The following is a 20,037-nucleotide window of genomic DNA, read 5'->3' as shown; positions in this document are numbered from 1 at the left end:
CAGATGTAATAGCAAAACTATGGCTTCGGAGGCCAGCAGATGTGGTCTTAATCCTTCTGGCCTCTATCTGAAATGTTAGCTTTCTAAGGAGACTATTTGTGCATTACTTTGGTAAATAAAAAGTCATTGTATTAATTAAAAATAAGTAGATCCCACTCTTGATTGTTTCGGCTGGTTGTCGTTGGGCAGGTTCCTTTACCTCTCTGAGTGCCAGTTTCCTCCTGGAAAATGGGGGTCATGAATCCTGCCGTCACAGGATTGTCAGAAAAATGAACAGAGAAAAAGAGTGTGTTGAGTTTCTGCCTGGCCTGGAGTTGACCTTCCCGAGGGCATGTCCCTGCGTGACCTGGCCCTTTGCAAGGCAGAAGCAGAGAATCTGTCCCTGTCCTCAAATTCTCCAAGGGCTCAGGACCCCAGGAAGGCCCAGGCTCTGCATTCCAGCTCCCTCAGAGGCAGATGGATTTGCTCTGGACCCCCAGGCTGATGGCCATCCAAGACCCTGTGGCCTGCTGGCCCTTCAGAGCTCCCTCAGGATCCAGCCTGCCTGACTGGTGCTTGCTCGGCTGGGACCAGCTGCTCTTCACCAGCTGGTCATCTGGCTCCCACACACCTCCCTGCCCTGGTGTCTCCTTCTCTCTGGGTGCTGTGTTAATTTTTTCATGGCCTCCCTCAGAGGCAGAAGGCAGAGAGCTGTTTCCTGCAGGGAGAGAGCAGGCGTTGGAGGCAGGAGGAGGGCGAGAGGGAGAGCTGCGTGGTGATTAAACTCTGCAGAGGCCTAAACAAATGATGGTTCCCTCCCCCAGCTGCTCTGGGAGAGAAACACGGAGCCGGCCTGAGCTGCAGGTGGCCCAGGCTGCTGTCTGCCTCTGCCTGACGACTTGGAGCTGCCCTGGGGCTGCTGCCTGAGAGCCACAGTGATGCTGAGCCCTGCCAGAGCCAGCTCAGTCCTTATGGCCACCGTGAGGCAGGCCCCGAGGCAGAGAGGGCTCAGGGCCATGCAGCTAACACGCTAGCAAGTGGTGGAGTGGAAACGGTTATGACGAGGCGATAGCAGTTACCTCTTGGAGTGTCAGCCTGAACGAGCTGGCACCTGCAGAGTGCCCAGAACAGCACCTGGCCTGAGTCAAGTTCTTGGTCCCCAGGAGCCCCTGGCAAGGTTGCCCCGTTACACCTTTAGTGCAGCTGGGTGAGATAGGTTGACATGCAGGTGAAGAAACTGAGGTGCACACACCTGCTAGGGTGTTGCCCGGGACCACACGGTTCACACAGCCAGTGAAACCCAGGCTCACCCACTTCTGACTCCCTGCCCAGTATCCTTCTGGACCAAAACCGGGAAGAGAGTCGAACCTCCAGAGCCTTGAACAGAAACATCAGGGGGAGTGAGCAGCTGGGTCGGAGGCCATCTGGCAGGCACACGGCCCTCCTGGCCAGAGAGCTTGCATGAAGGGGAGAGGGAGGAGTGGCGCCCTCTCCCTCTGTTCATGCAGAAAATGGCAACTGAGCTCACCCCTCAGTCTAGAGCAGTGGTTCTCAAAGTGGGGTCCCCGGCCCAGCAGCATCAGCATCACCTGGGAACTGGTTAGAAGTGCAGATTCTTAAGCTCCACCCCAGACCTACTGAATCAGAAGCTCCACGGGGAGTGAGACCCAGCACTCTGGGTTTGAACAAGCCGTCCAGATGCTTCTGATGCACAGGCAAGATCGAGAACCCCTGGCCTAGAAACCCAGGTACTTTGGTTCTGCCCTGGGACCCCACCATCCAGATCACAGTCACCTAGACATCACCCAGGTGTGTTACACTCTGAGTAACAGGTGCAGCCAGGAAGCACTAGGTGTAAATGGAGTTCTTATACATGATTCTTATTTTCATTGCTACAAGGCAGCTGGATATTTAAAGAAACCTCACAGAGAATCATTTCATCACGTAAAGGAGCTTCTGCAAAGTGAAAACTCCTCTCTCGTTTCCTGCCCCCTCCCTGCTAAGTGTTCTATAAATTCAGTCTCTGTGTCAGGTTTTCTTCAAATGGTGTCTACCTATACATAAATAAAACAAGTAGCGTGCTAAAAAGCACGGCAAATAGTCTCCAAGATACACCAGGGACCCCTGCAGTTTAGGACGGGAGCCCAGTGGGATAGATGGAGGCCAGTCTGGTGTCTTGGGCAGCTGGGTCATCCACTGCCAACCCCTGCTGGGTACCTGGAAGGGTCGTGACAGCCAGGCATGGGTGGTTTCCAGGGCTCCATCCAACATCCACACTCGGATGCTCAGAGAAGGGGTGAAGTGACCAGTTAGGAAGCTAAGACACAGATGCTTGAAATGTGCAGGCTATCGGCTGCTCTTGCTGGATAAGCAGATAAGAGAGAAAACACTGCAACACAGTTCTAGAGAGGGAACCTACTGGAAGGTTGTCATCTCCCATAATGAGCGGTCAGGAAGGAGCGGCTGAATCTGCCACCAGATGCCACCCGTGGGGCCAGGTCGTGTACCCCTGAGCTAATTTCCAGAGTGACTGCAGCTGGAGCGGAGCCCCTGCCTCCGCCTCTACGTCACCTGCCCGGTGCTCAGACCTCCCCCTCACAAGCCCAGAGTGGAGGGCGGGAATCACTGACTGCATTTCTTGCACCGGGAGCCTGCAATTCTTGGAGGTTAACCAGGTCACTCAGCGAGGGGAAACCAAGAAGAAGTAGGGGGGGTTGGGGTCCAAATCGTTAGAGGCAGGAGAGCTGGGGGTCTGGTCAGCAGGTTTTTCCTGAATCTGCTCTTTCTCCAAGAGCAGTGAGTGACCTGAACCCAACTTGCAGTAATCAGGGATCACCAGCAAAGTGCTCTCCACCTCAAATCTCTCTGCCTGCCCCTGTCACCACAGCACACATCCCCTCAGCCACTCTTTAGGGCTGAGACGTTTTCCAGGTGGTTCCTTTATAGAAAGAAAGCTGCCCTGGGATCAGTCAGCACCTCCCTAAGGCTCTGACCCTGGCTTTATGAGCCCAGGCTGGGTGCAAGGAAACTGCCATTCAAGGGTCCTGGGGTTTTTCGCTGGCTTCTGGCTCCCACGGGAAGACATGGGGGCCGGAGCGGATGGAGGGAGTGTTCCGCGAGGCCTCTCAGCGCGCAGACTCACGGCCCTCTGGCCCTCCATGAAGGTGGATGGCTGTGTGTTTGGTCTCAGGGGTCTTATTGACCCTGGGAAGGGCCTGGCCTTATACTGACCTCTCCTACTCATGCTGGGAGTGGGAGGACACAGCCAAACTGTGAGTACCCAGCTGGGAAGCCTCAGAAGAGTAAAGTACCCAGGGAAAAAATTGATTCTCGTAACCCCTCCTTACCCCTCGGGCTCCCTGAGAGGGAGCAACAGGCAGTGTTTAACCCCTGGGAGAAACTGTCAATGGAGAAGAGAACAGGCTGTCCAGGTGGCCTGCTGGAATGCAGGGCGTGGGCTCTGTGGGCAGGCCGGCAGCGTGGTTCCCATCTTGTCTTGTAGATGCACTGGAAGTGTCACCCCAGAGCCGGTGGGTTGGGGAGACCATCCTCACCACCCTGGGCCTCTGGGTCTCCTCCATCGTGCTCAGGTGCTGCCTCGGAGCAAGATGGAGGTGGGGGACTCTTGGCTCTCGGCACGTGCTGCCTCCCAGCCCCCACAGGTATTCTGGTTCATCCTTGGGTAGCCAAAGAGGTCTGTTCTGTTGGAACCCAGCTTCTCCCAGAATATGGGGTGCCAGTGCACAGAGGCCTCCCAGCCTCCGTCTGTTGTGGGGGTGGCTCAGGGCCCCTCCCCTCTCCAGCACACTTGCTTTGCTATTAATGCTGTGTGATTTTCAACTGAGATGGTCTAGATCCCCACCCTCACCCCACCATCAGCAAATATCCCAGGTGAGCTGGGAAGATCCTGCCTTGGCCCTGGACTGCCACACGCTCAGGTGTGTCCTGAGCCAGGTGGCTAGCTTCTCCGTGCTCGCCCCTTATCTCTCAGATGGGGGCTGCGACTTCCCCACCACCAGGTGGCTTATGAGAGTCTGGGGGCAAGGGGTGTGTGAGCCAGCCCCCTGTGGGTGTGCGGTACACAGTGGCAGTTCCCTGCCACCTGGTGCCTGTAGACAGCAACGCTTTGGCCGGTGCCACTGTCCAGGCCCACCCCTCAGGCTGGCAGTTCTGAGGGGCACTCCCAAGAAGAAAGGGGCATTCTCTTTCTGATGAAAACACCCCCTTGAGCTTGTTTCAGGTGTCTTTTCAGTTGAATCTGAGTTATCCAGGAAGGCCCAGAGGGTGGTGTGAGGTTGTCAAGGGATTTTCCACGTTGGGATTTTCCTAAAGTCCACGGACAGGCTCAACCTGTCTGACATCTCTTGGGTCCCAGCATCCTGATCCGCAGGGTTGAGGGAGGCCAAGCTGGTTTGGGAATCAGCCCTGCAGAGGTGGCTCACAGATCCCTCGGAGTTCAGTTCCCAGGGTGAGTTCACAGGCTTGGAGACTTCCAGCTCCTGCCAACGCCGGCAGCCCTTGGGGAGAGGGGGTGGGAACGTCAGTGGAGCATCGCAGAGGCAGGGAACAGCCCAGAGGCCCTCTCCTGCCGGCCTGGACCACAGGACCGCAGGTGGCAGGATCCGCCCCCATGGGGAAGCAGGTAGGACTGGGCGGGGCAGGCCACGTGCCGCCCTTCGAAGCCTGCGACCAGGCACCACCCACCTGGTCGGTCACCCTGCACGTGGGTGACCTGCGGAGATGGAGGGGAACAGGGTCACTCACAGCCAGAGGGCCAGCAGTCGATCCTTGTTTTTGTCTTTCTTACCCACGGTGATGGGAGATGACAGAGCAGGCAGCAAAGTGTGGGAATGATCTAGAAATGCCAAAAGTAGTCGAAATGCAGGACAGTGTGCTGCTGCTTCTGCTGGTGCTAGTGCAGTGATATGGCTGTTTTGCAGGAGAGCAAGATTTTCCCCCAAGGAAAACATCTCTGGTTCTATGTTCCAGGGGTCAGCTGTCAGGGCCACCAAAGTCCAACCTACACCCCCCAGGGAATGACATTTCCTGTAACCAGGAGGAAGTTCTAACCCCTCAGTGGCCCCAGCTGCTGAGGCTGCAGGGTCCTTCCCGCCCACCCGCCCACCCACCGGGCCCCATCACACCTGCGTCTCACACCCACCGGCTCTCAGACCTCAGCAGATCCACTCCCTGCTCTGGGCTCAAGCCCTTCGTGGATGGGATACTTGGGCAAGATGAGCGCTCTGGGGTCCCTTCTGTCTACAGCCCACCCTGGTGGGGAGGGCAGGGTCCAAGATGGGCAGCTCATCCCACCCACAGCCCCCACAGGATTGGGAAGGGTTGAGACTAGCCTCAGCCCCAAGAGACGTGACCTCACTGTGAGACCAGGACTGAGTCATGGGGCAACAGACTTCAGAAAGCACGCGTGCTCACCCCTCTCTTACACAGGGCCCAGAGAGGGAAGGAAGTTACCCGAAGTCACACAGGAAGTGGATAGCAGATCGAGGACAGTGTGTTGGGGTGGTGCTGGATCGTGGGAGTGGGAGGTAGCTGGGATGCGCCTGCTCTCAGATAGGGGGGATGAAAGGGAAACCATCCCAGACCAGCGGTGGGATCATGGTTGAATCACCTCCTCTTGGCTCTCCATTTCTGCTTCGTAAAATCGGACGGCCTCCTTCTTAGCGAGCCCCACCCTGGGGGTCGTGAGGCTGCAGTGAGGCAGAGGGCACCAGATGGGAAAACGAAAGTCCTGTCCATGTGCCCCCCCCGCCGCGATCCCATTAGGTCCTCCCCATCCAAAGGTCACCCCATTTCACAGAGGCACACGTGGCTCCAGGCTGCCCTGCTGGGTCATTGGCCACGTAGAGCACACGCCTGATTTCCTGAGGCCAAACAAGCACTGCCCCTGGCCCAGGGGCTCTGAGCCGCTACCCCTCGCCCTGACCCTTTGTGGTCACTTGCATCCGGTGCCACTTCCTGGGGGGAGAGAGTCTGAGAGGAGCGGCAAGGAGGGGGCCCTTTCTCTGTTTCTGGGGCACCCAGCGCTGGTGGGCCCACAGAGGAGGATGGACAGATAACAGTTCCGTGGACAGCTCTGTTCTCAGGGGTCACGGATCAGAGCAGGAATCCTGACCTTAGCTCCTGTCCCCACTCCTGCTGGACACCCAGGGGCATGTGAGCTGGGGAGGGGCCGAGGGTCTGCCTGCCACCCAGGCGCTCCAGAGTCTGCCCAGACCGGCCGCCTGCACCACATGGCCTCCGAGCCAGGTCAGAGGAAGCAGCTACTGGGGTTCAGTTTAATGGGGTCCCAGGTCTGCCCAGTCCAGAGTGACTGGCAGAAAAAAACATTGAGTAGGGGCACCACTGGGTGTTCGGAAGCAACACTGCCCACCCAGAGAGCACCCGGTGTGAAGGAGGTGGTGTAAGGCTGGGCCCAAGGCATATAGGCATTTCTTGTGATCCTCTTGATGATGGGTGAAAGAAATGTTATTTTATTTGAGCAACAGTTATGTAGCTGGGGAGACAGAGAAGCCTCCCAATAACAGGAAAAATAACAGTGTATTCTTACAGGCTTCCTATATGCTCAGTATCATACTAACATTGTATGCGTATTAACTTGTTTAATCCTCATGATGGCTTAGGGGGTAGGTAATATTTATTCTCCCCATTTTACCAGAGCACAGAGAGGTTAAGTAACTTACCCACGGTCACACAGCTGCTGAGCGGCTGAGCTGGGACTTGAACTCAGGCAGCCTGGCTGGAGTCTGCACTCTTGGCCACTCTGCCTTCTAGAAGCAAGAGGTGGTCAGCATTTCACAGCTTCTGAGTTTCCAGTTGAGACTCTGGCACAAGACTTGCCATCTCTTACATGTGGTTTACAGCTCAGGCCCTTCCTTCATCTTAGGGCTCCTCACGCCAGGCCTATGAGGAGAGAGGTTCCTCTTATTGTCTCCCCACTTTACAGATGTGATGGTGAGACCAGCCCAGGCCTGTGTCATCTCAGCAAGCCTCTGCCTCTCCCCTCTTGGGCCCCCACCATTCCGCCTTTTCTCAGCATGGATCTGCAGAGTAAAACCCTGGTCCCCAGGCACAGGCAGGAGTCTTCACTGTTTCTGACCCCCCCAAGCTTCCTTGGGCAGTGGTCCCAGGCAGGACCGCATGTTTGGGGAGATGAAAGAGGAAGGTCAGAGGGTAGGAGGGTGTGACCTGGGTCTGGGAAACAGGAGGAGGAACAACAGCAGCAGCATCTCCAGGGAGCCCTTGGTGAGATGCTGTGGGAAGGCCCTCGGCTATCTGTGTGGTGAACACATCAACGTGAACATCAGTGCCAGCCCACGCACAGAGAAAAGCCGCGGCTGCAGCTGGCCTTCCAAATTATACGAGTGGAGGTTGTTTCTGTGAACTGCTTACCTTTCATTCCCCGGTTTGGAGTGGCCCACCGATGGGTGTGCATGGCACAAAACAGGTGTCACTTGACTTAGTTATAGATTTTGTTAAATGACAGCACTAACCTGGACACATGGTGATAGGATCCCATTCAGGGCTGATGCTCTTGGGGCTGGGTCCCCGCCCTGAAGAATGGGGAGCTACTGGCAGGTTTAAAAGCCATAGGGTGGGGCTTCCTAGGTGGCACAGTGGTTAAGAATCAGCCTGCCAATGCAGGGGACACAGGTTCGATCGCTGGTCTGGGAAGATCCCACATGCTGTGAAGCAACTAAGCCCGTGTGCTACAGCTATTGAGCCCATGTGCTGCAACTGCTGAAGCCCACACGCCTAGAGCCCATGCTCCACAACAAGAGAAGCCACGGCAGTGAGGAACCCGTGCACCACAACGAAGAGTAGCCCCCGCTCACAACTAAAGAAAGCCTGCTGCAGCAACAAAGACCCAACACAGCAAATAAATAAATAAATAAACAAATAAACAAACAACTTAAAAAAAAAAGCCATAGGGAGCCAGGTCACAGGCATTACCCTGATCAACTGGGTCTCAGATGCATTATGCCCAGTGTCTGTCCGTCTCTCCTGTCTTCTGCACATTAGGTTATGTAGCTGCAATTCGTTTCAGTTAGTTGTGTGTTGGTGCATAGCCTGTACTGGGTGCCAGCGTTGCAGAAGTGAACCCCTGGAATTCCATCATGGCCCTTGGGGTTCATGCTCTCTCTATAGAACCCCTGAACTTTCCCCAGAGAAGCAGTTCTCACTCATTTCAGCATCCTTTGAGCATCTACCATCTCCCAGGCCCTGTGCAGCCTCTGGGAACACAGATTGGAACGAGGTGAACAGAATACATTTGTGGAAAAATTCCTCTGGCTGCCTTATAGAGTGTGGGTTGGCAGGAGGCGGGATTGGAGACTGAGATAAATGATAGGACGCACTTGTCATAATTCAGGAGAGAAAGGACGAGGCTGCAGAAGGGGATTGGAACAGGCAAGCAGCAGAGGAGACAGACTGCAGAGATAATCAGGCTGCAGTGACCCATGGGTGGGGCGCGGGAGGGGCTGCTCATCTTCCAGAGGTGGCTTGAGGTAGTCCTGGGGATTCCAGTGGATATGGGAACAGGAACTCAGATATGTCGGGGAGGAAAGGAGGGGAAAGAGGGAGGAGCCCAGCCTGGAGGACTGGTTCTTCTGCCTTGACTCACCAGGCAAGGCCCGTGCCAGACTTCCCTGCTGGGAAAGGGGTCCACCAAGCTGCCACTTCTCTTGCGTGGATAGAATAAGCTGATGGTATGGAAGCGTTTGATAATGTGTCATTAGTATATTTCATTGAACAGTGAACCCCAGGGGCTCTTTCTGCCTGACTGCCTGACTCTGCCTCTCCACCCCCCCCCAAAAGCATGGTTTGAGGGGCCACTGCCTGGCAGGCACACCTCCTGGGCACCCCTGGGTCCTGCCCCATCCCTGGGTCTCAGAAGCCCTTCTCCCCTCCCTCCCTCCTCACACACATACTCACACACTCACACTCACACACTCAGAGTTCCTCTGTTCTCCAGCAGCCTGTTAGCCGCTAAAATGCTCTTTGATACTTAATACGCCTTTGTTTCATTTTGCGTGTAGCTTCCCCGGGCTGCAGCAGCATTTGATAATTCTCCTGCCCGGCCCTGACATCCAAGTCTCTGTACCCTCCTCCCCAGACGGCCTTTCATCCTCCCTGTGCCCCACGGCTGCGCCCATCCCTTTCTGATTCTCAGACCTTACCGGGAATGAGTATCCAGGCTTCTCACTGTCTGAATATCCCTCTGCTGACTTCCATAGGGAACAAACGCCTTTTTCTATGTGTGTGGCCACATAGCTGCTTCTGGTTTCTGGCTCCTTTTTAAGCCCAAGTGCTGCCTGGCAAGGGGCAGTTTTTTGCATATGCCCAGGTGAGCTTGTCTGCCCCTTTGATGCTCCGACTCCCAGACCCCAGCCTCTGCCTCCCCTGCACCTGCAAGTGGCTCCTTGTCTAGCTGATGACTCTGCTGGTCTGAAGGATGCAGCTCCACCCTCCCTACCTGGAGCCAGGCAATTCCAAGATCCAGCCGTGCAGCCTCTTCCTTCTGCTGCCTCTCTCGGGTAAGACTAGCAGCCCTGCACTAGTTCATCTGATCAGCCCAGCCTGGGCATCCCTTCTGCCAGGAGCTGCAGGTAGAGGCAAATGCAGAGCCTATCACTGTTTCCAGAGAGGGCACATCTGGGACAAGCCAGGACTAAGATGCCCCAGGGCTCCGCTCCAGACCTGCCCTCATGTCTGCATCTGGTTTCCTTTTATTTGTCCCTAAAGGACACCGTGATGGTTGCCAGCTGCAGGGGTAGAAGCCAGGGAGATCTTGGTGAGCAAGTGTCGGGAACTTGGCTCTCCCCGGGTGCCCTCCCTCAGACCTGCGTCCTGTGTCCCTCCTGATTCTCAGACCCTGTGTTCATTTCCATTTCTCTTCCAGAGAAGTCGATGCCACTTTACCGTAGCACTCTCTGGTGAAGAGGCCCCAGACACATCTACTGGATCCCATTAATAGGAAATACCTCCTTTGTCACACACACACCACTACTTTATGTACCACTAGGAAGGAAAAACACACCACCAGTCACACCACGATATGGCACTGACTGTAAGACACATGCTGCTGGCAGGTGACTCAGTTGTTTTAAGTCCATGGAATGCCGGTGTCCCTTCCGGCTTCCCGGATAAGCTGCAAAGACACGTGCAGGCAGTGGGAGTATGAGAGGTCAACCTGTTGTGTCTTCGCCCTGGCTGGAATCCCCTTCCCCTTCCACTGACCCCTCAGGGCTGCTGCTCTGTGTTGAGAAGTGAACAGAGACTCCAAAGTCCATCCTGTTGGTCACTTACCTACCAACCAAGGTCCATGAGAGTAGCCATCGTTGTATCAATAGCAAACATGCGTACAGCACCTACCGCATGCCTGATGCCATTCCTGTAGTTCATGGTAACTCAGCACATCTTACAGCTGCTCTGTGAGATGGGAGTAGAATTACCACCACCCCATTTTAGAGATGAGGAAATGAGGCACAGAATTTAGGTGACTTGCTCCAGGTGTCACATGGGTTGGTAGAGACCAAGCTGGGATGGGATGTGGAGTCCATGCCTTACCAGCTCTCAGGTGCTAGGTGAATGCAGAGGTAGGTGTACGATTGAGGGGGTGCTTTTCTGGGGCTGCTGTGAGTTACAGGGTCCTTTGGGCCTCCACCCACCCTCCCTCCCTTTTTGGCTTCTGCTTGGATGTTTGTGTGGTTGACTGATAGCACCAATTTACAGCTAATGTCCCCTCTCTGAGGTGGGCAGCTCCCGTTAAGCCCATTTCACAGATGGGGAAACTGAGCTCCAAGCGGTAAAGCAGCCTGTGTGAAATTTCCCAGCTGGAGAGTGTCAGGGCACAATTCAAGCCTAGTCTGTGGAACTCCAGAGCCAGGGCACTTAGTCCCCATGTCCTGCTCACCCTTGTCCCCTCTACTCCCCTCTGCTGGGGTGGCGTAGACACAGGTGCTGCCTCATTGGAGGGGCACGCTTGGCTCAGTCGTGTACACCAGACACCTACCCTGCCAGGCTGTCTTTCTGTCCTTGTATAATCCTCTATGTGCCTCTTTCTGTCAGTTCTCCTGGGTTTCTGATTTTTTGGCTGCAAATCCCCACGTGTTATCATTAACCGGTGTCTGCCTCAGAATGGCCTGTGTTGGTTTGCACCATGATAAGAGCCTGCCCTATGTCCGTCTGCCATGCGTCTGCCCACGTAGCCTCTGTGCCAGCTGGCCACTTGGGCCGAGAGGGTGATGGGTGGTGCCTCCCTTGCTCCCCATCCTCTCCCTCTTGGTTGTAGGAACGTGGCTGTCCTGGCATCCGTGTTGAGTCATGGCTTCCTAATACCCACATCACATCTGCTCATGGCATCCTCCCCAGCCAGGCCCCACTGCACCACCAGCCTCCCTTTATTCTCTCTACGGAAGACCACTCCGCTTGTAATAGGGAGACAAGGGCCGTCCTTGGCCAAGTAGGAGGGTGGCTTGTGACGTTGGAGGAAAGCGCTGCATGCCCACGCGATGCCCCCATCCTCTCCCACAGCGTGGTGGCCCCCAGGAGGAGTGTGGGCCGGGAGGGGCGGCCGTGGGCAGGGCGGGCGGCAGGCGGCACCATCTGCGGCAGTCCTTTGTGCTGGCAGCCAAGCGATCCCTGCATCGCTGTGATCCGCCGGGCCTCGTGCTTGGCGTGCAAATGAGTTTCCAGATGCCCGGTGCCCCCCCGCACAAGAAGCGGTAACTAGGGGCCTGGGAGAAGAATGGAGCAATCTGGAAATTCATTTCTGTTTGTTCCAGCCTCGCTGAATAGGCTGCTTCCCCCTCCAGCTGCGGCAGATGTGTGCTGGGCACCCGCTTCAAGGGCATTTTGCCACGGTTTCTGGGCGGACACACGCCGGGGTGTGGACTCGCCTCTCTGGCACCCTCCTCCCTGTGCAGGTGGTAGCATGGTGAGGCCCACAGAGAGGGCAGGACACAGCTTTTAAGACGCAGCTCGCCCATCGGCACCCCCTCCTGGAGGGAGAGACAGGTGCCCTGTTGGGAAGGGCACAGGCTGTTGCCTCATTGGCTGAGCATCTTTGCACACCCAGTGGCCCCAGCGGGACCCCTCACCACCCCACCCAGTTCCCACAAAAACCAGTGCCCTTCCTTTGCCCTTTGGTCCCCAGCAGGCCCCTGGGAGTGTGGGCACCTCCCTCCCAGCCAGCTCTCAGCAGGACTAGATGGATGGGGTTCTCCTGATGGCCCTAAAAGCTGCCTCCTGGCCCATGCCACCCAGTGAGGGGCGGGAAAGAACCTGCTGCTTCTAAAGATGCCGGGCCCCACCCACTCCGCACTCCTGAGAGAGACTGCCTGGGCCATGGGCACGGGCAGAGCCTGGCAGGGTCTGAAAGGGTCCCCAGCCGTGCCTCTTGGGGCCTTGGGCTGATGGGGGAGCCTGTCCAGGATCTGGGTGGTTTGAGGTGGCAGCCCTGTGCCACCACTCTGGAGCGTGTGTCTGTGTGTCCATGCGTCTTCCCCCAGCGCCTGCTGAACGAGGTAAAGGGTGTGATTCAGATGAGGCCAAAAGCATTTCTCATTGAATCAGAGGAGCTGGAGACCATGGCCTCTTGGTTTTGGCCTTTTGAAGAGCTTCACCTCCTCCCCCACGTTTCACCACTGGGATCCGCAGCAGGGGTGCCATCTGTGTGTCTGCTCCTCTCTGACTGTGGTTACTGTGAGTGGTGACTTCACTTGCCTGAGCCTCAGTCCACTCATCTGTAGATGGGGGTAACAGCTGATATCCTGGATCACATGGGGTGGATTTGAGAAAAGGACACAGGAGCATGTTGTACAGTGCCCGGAAGGGAGACCCTGGAAATGAGCGAGTAGGCGCTGCATCCAGCCAAGTGGCTGAGCAGTCCTGATTTAAGAGGCTCCAGGCCGCCTGACCAGGTCGACACCTTCCAGAGCTATCAGATCAGTCTGGCTGATTACTCATGGCAGGAGGGGGCATTGGCTGGGCTGTGATCAACCCTTCTTGCTTCCACAGTCCCCACAGTTTCCCCTCCTGCCCCTGACCACAGCCCTGGAGGAAAGACAGGGCAAGAGTCATTACTTCTCTCTCCCTGCCAGCAAACTGACACCCAGAGAGGGTCTGTGAGCTCCTTAGGGTCACACAGGGAGGTGGTGACAGCCTAGCCTTCTCGATCCCTGACTTCTTCCCCAAACCTCGGCTCCTGCATGCGCTTTGTAAGGACTGGCCAGAATCACCGACCTCAAGGGTGCTTTTGGCCTCTGATCGCCGCATCGCCACAGTTCAGGATGAAAGAAAGGCGTACTCTTCCCCCAGCACCCAGTTCATTCTGGTTGCTTTCCTCCTGGCTTCTGAGGCTTCCCTAAGCCTGGATGTGGAGGCTTTTCCTGTGCTCCTGCCTTTGGTGCCCCTGGCAGACTCTAGCTCAGCCCCTACTCCACCCCTCGGCCGCTCCCTGCCCTGGAAATCCTTTGTCCTTTCAAGCATCTGTGCCCAGCAATGCAGGGACCAGTTGTAGATCTGCCCAGAAGGTGGGTGCACACGTGCTCAGCGAGCAGGGCGCATTTGGAGGAGGAGTTTCAGGGAGAACCCTGCAGACCCTCCTGGGAATGTCAGCAGGTTCCAGGAAGGATCTCAATTTTGTTTAAACCTTGTGATTTTGGGTCCCACCCAAGGGGAGGAAGCCATGTTGAATGATTGTCCAGAGTCTGAGGGGCTGGGCTTCACAGAGACATCTGGGGGCGGCCAGCAGTTCCTAACCTGCGCCCAGGGCACAGGTCTGTACTTGGGCCCCTTCCTCCCTCTCCGGTCTCCTTGGCACGGCCTCTGCCATCTGCTCTGTCGTCTTGATTCTCTCCTCTTTGCCGTTGCGTTCCGCCCTCCTCTGATCTACTCCTACAGCAAAAGATTTTCAGTCCTCCTTCCTTCAGATGTGTTAGTCCCACTCTACAGGTGAGAACACTGAGGCCTCCTGAGAAGGCTTAGTGACTCTCCTGGTGTCACACCAAGGGGGCAAAGCCGGCGTCTGGAGCACCCAGTCTGGGTGGGTGAGGTGTGCCAGGCATGGAAGAGTGAGGTGGCCCAGGACCTCGCTGACCATCCTGTCCTTCCTTGCAGCCCTGCTGTCCTCCTGGTGCGAGGAGCTCGGCCGCCTGCTGCTGCTCCGACATCAGAAGAGCCGCCAGAGCGACCCCCCCGGGAAACTCCCCATGCAGCCCCCCCTCAACTCCATGAGCTCCATGAAACCCACTCTGTCGCACAGGTGAGTGGGCGTGCGCCAGCAGGGGTGGGGCTGGGCGCCGCTGGGGTGGATGCCGGACAGCCACCCCTCAGGCCCCCAGGTCTCCTTGGAAATGCCCCTTGGGTGGGAGAACTGGGGTGGGGGGCCCCTCAACAGCTGGGAGGATAGTGCATTTTCTAAAATGCAATTGTTGCGTTTTAAATCCTCTTGGGTGAGCGCTCTTTCCTCCCCATCGAAACAGAGGCTGAAAGCTCTGATCTTACCCAGCCTGACTGCTTTGTCCCTTTGGTGGAGGGCTGTCTCTTCTTCCAGTTCTAGACTTTCGACAGAAAGTTAGCATTCCTCAAGCCAGAGCCTTCCCTCTTTCCTGAGCAGGGTCTCAGGCAGGGCTGGAAGGGGTTGAGGAAGGTCACCCGGCTGGCGGTCACAGCCCAGGCCTTCCAGGCAGGAGCCGAGGCCACCAGACGCCCAGTGTCACAGGTGGGACTGGGCTTGCCAGAGCCACCAGGCACTGAGGACCTGTCTGTTCTGCCCTACACCAGCCTCAGAAGGAGCGCGTGATCAGGACCAGCAAGTGCCCCAGTGAATTACCTCTCAGGTCCCTCGCTGAGCTGGGGTTGTTCTCTCTAAGCGCTCTGCAGGCTGACCCTTTAACAACAGGGCCTGTCATGCTGTCTGCTCTCCCTGTGCGGGTTCCCGCTGATGAGCAGGAGGAGCATGTGCAGTCCGAGCTCCACGCGTTCCCCAGCCTGACTGAGGTACCCACAGCCCAGAGCGCGCTGCAGGAGACCTGGGTCACACCCTCGAGGCGCTGCTGGGAAGTCTGGTACTGGCCACGCTGATCAATCAAATTAGAGGCAGTTGATGCTTGGAGCCAGAAGGACACTTAGAGCGCCTCAGGTCCAGCACCTGCCTGGGCAGGATGGTCCCCAATGTGTGGTTGGTTCCTTGCCTTGGTCAGAAGTGCTTTGCGCCACAGCAAGCCCCTCACCGCTTCTTAGGGTCACTGCCTCGTCACGCCCTTGGTCAGGACTCTGATAGCTCCGATGCTTAGAACAGCCCGCCGTGAGTGTTTCTGGGGATGGGGTATTGTTGGCATTTGGGCCAGAGTCGTTTTTTATGGTGCAGGACTTTGCAGGGCACGTCCTGTCTTGGTCCCTGCCCAGTCGATTCTTCGAGTGACCCCCAGGCGTTGCTAAAAGACTCTCACACATGTGGGGGGCGAAGGTATCACCTGTGGTTAAGAATCACTGCTCTAAAGAGGCAAAACCCTCCTCCATCCACCTTCCCCCCACCTTGCCCCCGCTTGGCTAAAAGCCACAGGTCTTCTCCAGCTGAACGGCTGCCCAGCCGCTGAGCGCAGGCTGTGGCTGCGTGCAACCCACGCTATACACTTAGCATTTACCCTTGTGACCTTTTAGCACCTGAACGCTCCATCCTGCCCGAATCATCCCGCATCTCATGTCCTCCTCAGCCATCCCTCCTCCAAGACGTTTCAGTAAAGCTGCTGCCGATGGCAGGGCAGCCCCTCCAGAGACCTGCCACAGACCTGCTTGGCCGTGACCACAGCCAGCCCTCGGCCAGGTCTTTGCTGAGTTGAGCTGAAAGCATGAGACTGCCTGGTCCTAGGGTGAAACAGATGAAGGGTGTCTCCAGGAGCTGACTCTCGCTGGTTGGGGAAATAAGACTCAGTGAGGCAAAATTGGGAGCTGGCAGATCGAGGCAGGGTGAGGTTAGTGGCAGGCAGGTTGGCTTTGGGGTTCCGTGGGAGGAAGATGGCCGTCCTGAGACGGTCAAGAGGCTGCCCAGAGGCATTGACCTTGAAGGACTTGGGCTGGAAGGTGGGCAGGTGGCATTCTATGAGTTCAAGCTGGCTTCCCCAAGAAATGCTGTGGTTGAAGAGCCACTGGCTGGCCCCCCGTCTACGGCCACCCCCCCCACTGCAGCCCCCTGGTCCGTGCTTGTGGAGGACTAGGGAGGGCGAAGCAGGCAGCCTCTCAGAGAGGGGAGAGCTCTGCGCACTGGAAGGCTCGCTAAGTGCTGATGGGTAACCACACAGCAAGGTGACAGGCAGTCTCGACTGTGTGCTACACCCCAGTGGCGGAGCTGGAAGGGAAGCGCCCAGAATGGGACAGTGGCTGGCCCAAGAACACACAGCCGGGAAGGGGCAGGGCGCTGAACCGCACACAGGGCTCCACCCTTCACCCTCCCCCGGGCCGTTCGAGACCAGTGACATGGTGTCTGGTTATTAACCCAATCCTGATCTGCCCCTCGCCCTATTTCCCGACCTATAGTGGGGCAGCTGAGACCAGAGAGACGTGTCCTCTGTTGAACGAGGCCCAACCCCCGTCCCTTCAGGCCAGGGCTGTTCTGAGGGCACACGGCAGCCTGAGGTGAGAGCTCGGCTGCTCTCTACCTGTAACTTTACACATTTCCCCAGGAGAGGCGTGCCTCACTTCCAGGGGGATTCCAGCGGGGTGCACCACCTTCTAAGTCCCTCATGTCATTTCCCAAACAAGAGGGAAAGAAAGTGGAAGAGAAAGTCACGCACCGTCACAGTTAGGACACTCTTCTGCCCGCCCTCCTCCACAGCAGCATGGAGTGACTGGGAGGGAGGAAGCTCCTCTTCGCCTTTCAGTAAGAAGACCTTGGGCGGGGGATGAGCTCAGGGACCCTGCATGTTCAGGATTTGGTGCTCAGAGGTGTGCGGCTGTTCCGAGACTCAGGGGTCCTTGTCTGAAGGTCCTGAGGGCGAGCACACAGGAGAGGGTGAGGGAGCCCGGATGCTTGAAGCCCCAGGCCGGCGGGCCGGGAGGCTGTGACTGTTGCCTTTCTGTAGTTCAGGCGTCACAGTCACGCCCGTTACCGGCCGTGGAGGTCGGCACCACAGCATCCGTCCGTGAGGCGGGGCTGAGCCCGTGACCCCTGCAGCCAGCTTCTGAGCGTGCCGGCGGTGAGGGTACCCGCACATTGGGCTCGAGCGCTGCGGTTTGTGCAGCAGCCTGTGGGCTCGTCCCTGTCTGGTCCTGACCACTGAGCTTTCGGCATGCCGTCCTCCCGTTTTAAAGAGGCATATTCAGAGCGCTGCAGAGGAGAAGGGAGGCCGGGAGAGGCCAGCCCAGAGCAGGAAGGGGCCTGGGGCCTATGGCCAGCGAGCAGGATCCCCTCATAGTCCCGGTAGTGACCCCGACTTGATGCCAACAAGTATCTCTGCCTTCTTCTCCCAGATTCTTAGTGAGTGGCTGAAAAAGCTGTTTGTGATTAGCGCATTGTCCATATGCAGATCAGAGCCACCACAGGAATTGAAGGCCTAATAAATCTTGCTTACACTCTTAATTTGATTACAATTAAAGCCCACTAGAGCTGGGGAAGCCTCCAAGACCAAGGGGTGCCACCCTTCCTCTTCCAGGTGAGGCATTTGCAGCCCCCAGAGGAGAGGTTCCTGGGAGGGGCTCGCCTCAGATTCTGGGCATGGCCCTGTGCTCCCCTCCAGTCCTGGGCAGGGCCCTGTGCTCCCCTCCAGTCCTGGGCAGGGCCCTGTGCTCCCCTCCAGCCCTGGGCATGGCCCTGTGCTCCCCTCCAGTCCTGGGCAGGGCCCTGTGCTCCCCTCCAGTCCTGGGCAGGGCCCTGTGCTCCCCTCCAGTCCTGGGCAGGGCCCTGTGCTCCCCTCCAGTCCTGGGCAGGGTACAGGCTCTGGAGCCAAACTGCCCGGCATCGAGTTCCAGCTCTGCTCTCTTCTAGCTGGGTCACTTTGGCAGTTCTGTAACCTCTCTGCCTCAGTTTCCTCAAGTGTAGAAATGGAATAACAGCAGCGCGGGACTTACGATGTGCTTGTCACCAGGCCTGGACCCAGGGAGCCCCACGGACTACGCATTATTCTCTAACCCTCAGCCTGGGGCTGTCAGCCTCAGATGTGCTCATTCATGGTCACCCAGCAAAGAAGGGATTAACCAAAACTGACCTCCAGTCCTCTTCTCTCCTTGGTCCTGTCACATCACCTTCATTGCTTTCATTTTTAGCTCTTTTTTGTGCAGCCACACGGAAAGCTCAGTTTGTAATAGACGCCTCTTCTTGCCCCCAAGGGGAAAAAAGGGCAGTGAAAGGGAGACAGCAGGATCTATAAATCCTGCTCCGTCAGTTCCAGATTACCAAGATGCAAGGATCTTTTCCTTTCCTCCTCCCTCTTGAAAAAATTTAAAACCCTCTAATATGCAGTTAGCTGCCCAAGTTCCTCTTCGAGTTCCACCGCAGGGAGGGAAGGAAGCAGTCCCCAGTAATTGTGATGATGGAGAGTGCTGTTAATGGTCCCCCTAAATTAAAGAGGGTGGGAGCTTCAGCTCCTCACTGGCTGGGTGTTTCATTAGTGGTAACACTAAGCCTTGCGTAGAGACGGGACCAATATAGTCGGATCAGGGAAATTAATTAGGGTCTGACAATAACCTTAATAGGAATTTGTTATTCCTCCCAAATAAAGTGGCTGTTAGAAGTACAAGGGAAGAAACAACTCAGCCCTGCTCCCTCTTCCCACCACGAATGTCTGTGTAGACACTTTCACAGGAGGCGCCCGGGAACCAGGAATCCTCACTCCCTCTTTACTCATTTTCTCATATTTAGCAGACATTGGTCAGTGCCCATGTAAACCGTCTGCCATAACTGCAGTGTGAAGAGCTCTTTGTAAAATACATGCAAAAAGTGCTGAGGGAGCAGAGGAAAATGCCCTTGGTGTTCTGCTTAGGAGAGTCACAAAAGGGAGCATCCAGGCTGGGCTTTGAAGCATAGATATGAGTTTATTAGAGAAAGAAAGGCAGAGGAACACTCAGGAAAGCCTCAGAGGCTTGGAACATATGTTCAACAGGCAGGAATGATGATAACACCCCTTCCCATTGATAGCCTATTTGCAAAACTTCTAAGCACCATCGTTGCATCATCAAGTAAATATGGGTACCTACACCCCAGTAGAGCTGGAGAAATGGAGAGAAAAGTATAGGTACAGTTGAGCAGAGACTGTCTGCCAGCCACTGTGAGAAATTTTACCTGTATTTGTGTGTTTCATTCTAAGAGAGTATTAGTCCCATTTTACAGATGAGAAAGTTTGAGGCTGAGTTAGGTAACGTGTCTCAGGTCATAGAAATCAGCCTACCAGAACCAAGGTTTGACCCCAGAGAATCTAAGTTGAGAGCCCATAGTTAACCACTGTGCTGCGAGGCCTCCCTCTGCATTTGAATATTAGCTAAAAAAAAAAACGTTTAGTCAGAGTCCTTGAATATTTGCCAGTACACTCAGTCCAGGCCAAAGCTAGTGTATTAAAGTGTTTTTTCCTGGGACACTGTTTGGGTTTTGTCTGCAGCCAGTCTTTGAAGCATAACTTAGGTCTCCTCTCTGCCTTCCCTGGGTGGCTTCCCCAAGAACTTTTGGGAAGCTGTGCCACTTCTTGGAGTTCTCGTGGGCTTAGATCACTCTGTAATGTGTGCTTTCCTGCATTATCACCATCTTTATACAGGGAAGCACCACCTTACTGGACCCTAAGCTCCCTGAGACAGAGGCCAGGCCCACTGTGAACCTTACCCTTGACTAGCTCTCGGAGCCTGGGAGCCTCAGATCCTAAGAGATGCATCCATTGAGCCCACTTCAGGAGATTACATGAGTCCTTGTGTGAAAGTCACTTCCCACAGTTCCTTGCATAAAGAAGCCGCTCAGTGAATCATAACGACGGTAGCAGCAGCCGGTAGTTCCAGGGCACCTGGGGTGTGCCGGGCCTTGCCTTACCCGTGTGAGCTCCCTTACTCGTCATGACC

At 56.1% G+C, this 20,037-nt stretch overlaps 1 protein-coding gene across 7 annotated transcripts in view; it reads left to right on the top strand.

Annotated features, from left to right (window-relative positions):
- ZMIZ1 (zinc finger MIZ-type containing 1) overlaps nt 1–20,037 on the top strand; it is a 233,198-nt gene that overhangs the window by 184,146 nt on the left and 29,015 nt on the right. For all 7 annotated transcript variants that reach the window (XM_057734298.1, XM_057734299.1, XM_057734297.1 and 4 more), the window contains one exon: nt 14,119–14,263. In XM_057734298.1, the coding sequence (XP_057590281.1) occupies nt 14,119–14,263 (145 nt within the window). The remainder of the gene's footprint in view (nt 1–14,118; nt 14,264–20,037) is intronic.

This window comes from Hippopotamus amphibius, chromosome 5, assembly GCF_030028045.1.
Source record: "Hippopotamus amphibius kiboko isolate mHipAmp2 chromosome 5, mHipAmp2.hap2, whole genome shotgun sequence".
In the NCBI taxonomy this organism is placed as follows: domain Eukaryota; kingdom Metazoa; phylum Chordata; class Mammalia; order Artiodactyla; family Hippopotamidae; genus Hippopotamus; species Hippopotamus amphibius.
This window is presented reverse-complemented; position numbering and strand designations above follow the sequence as displayed.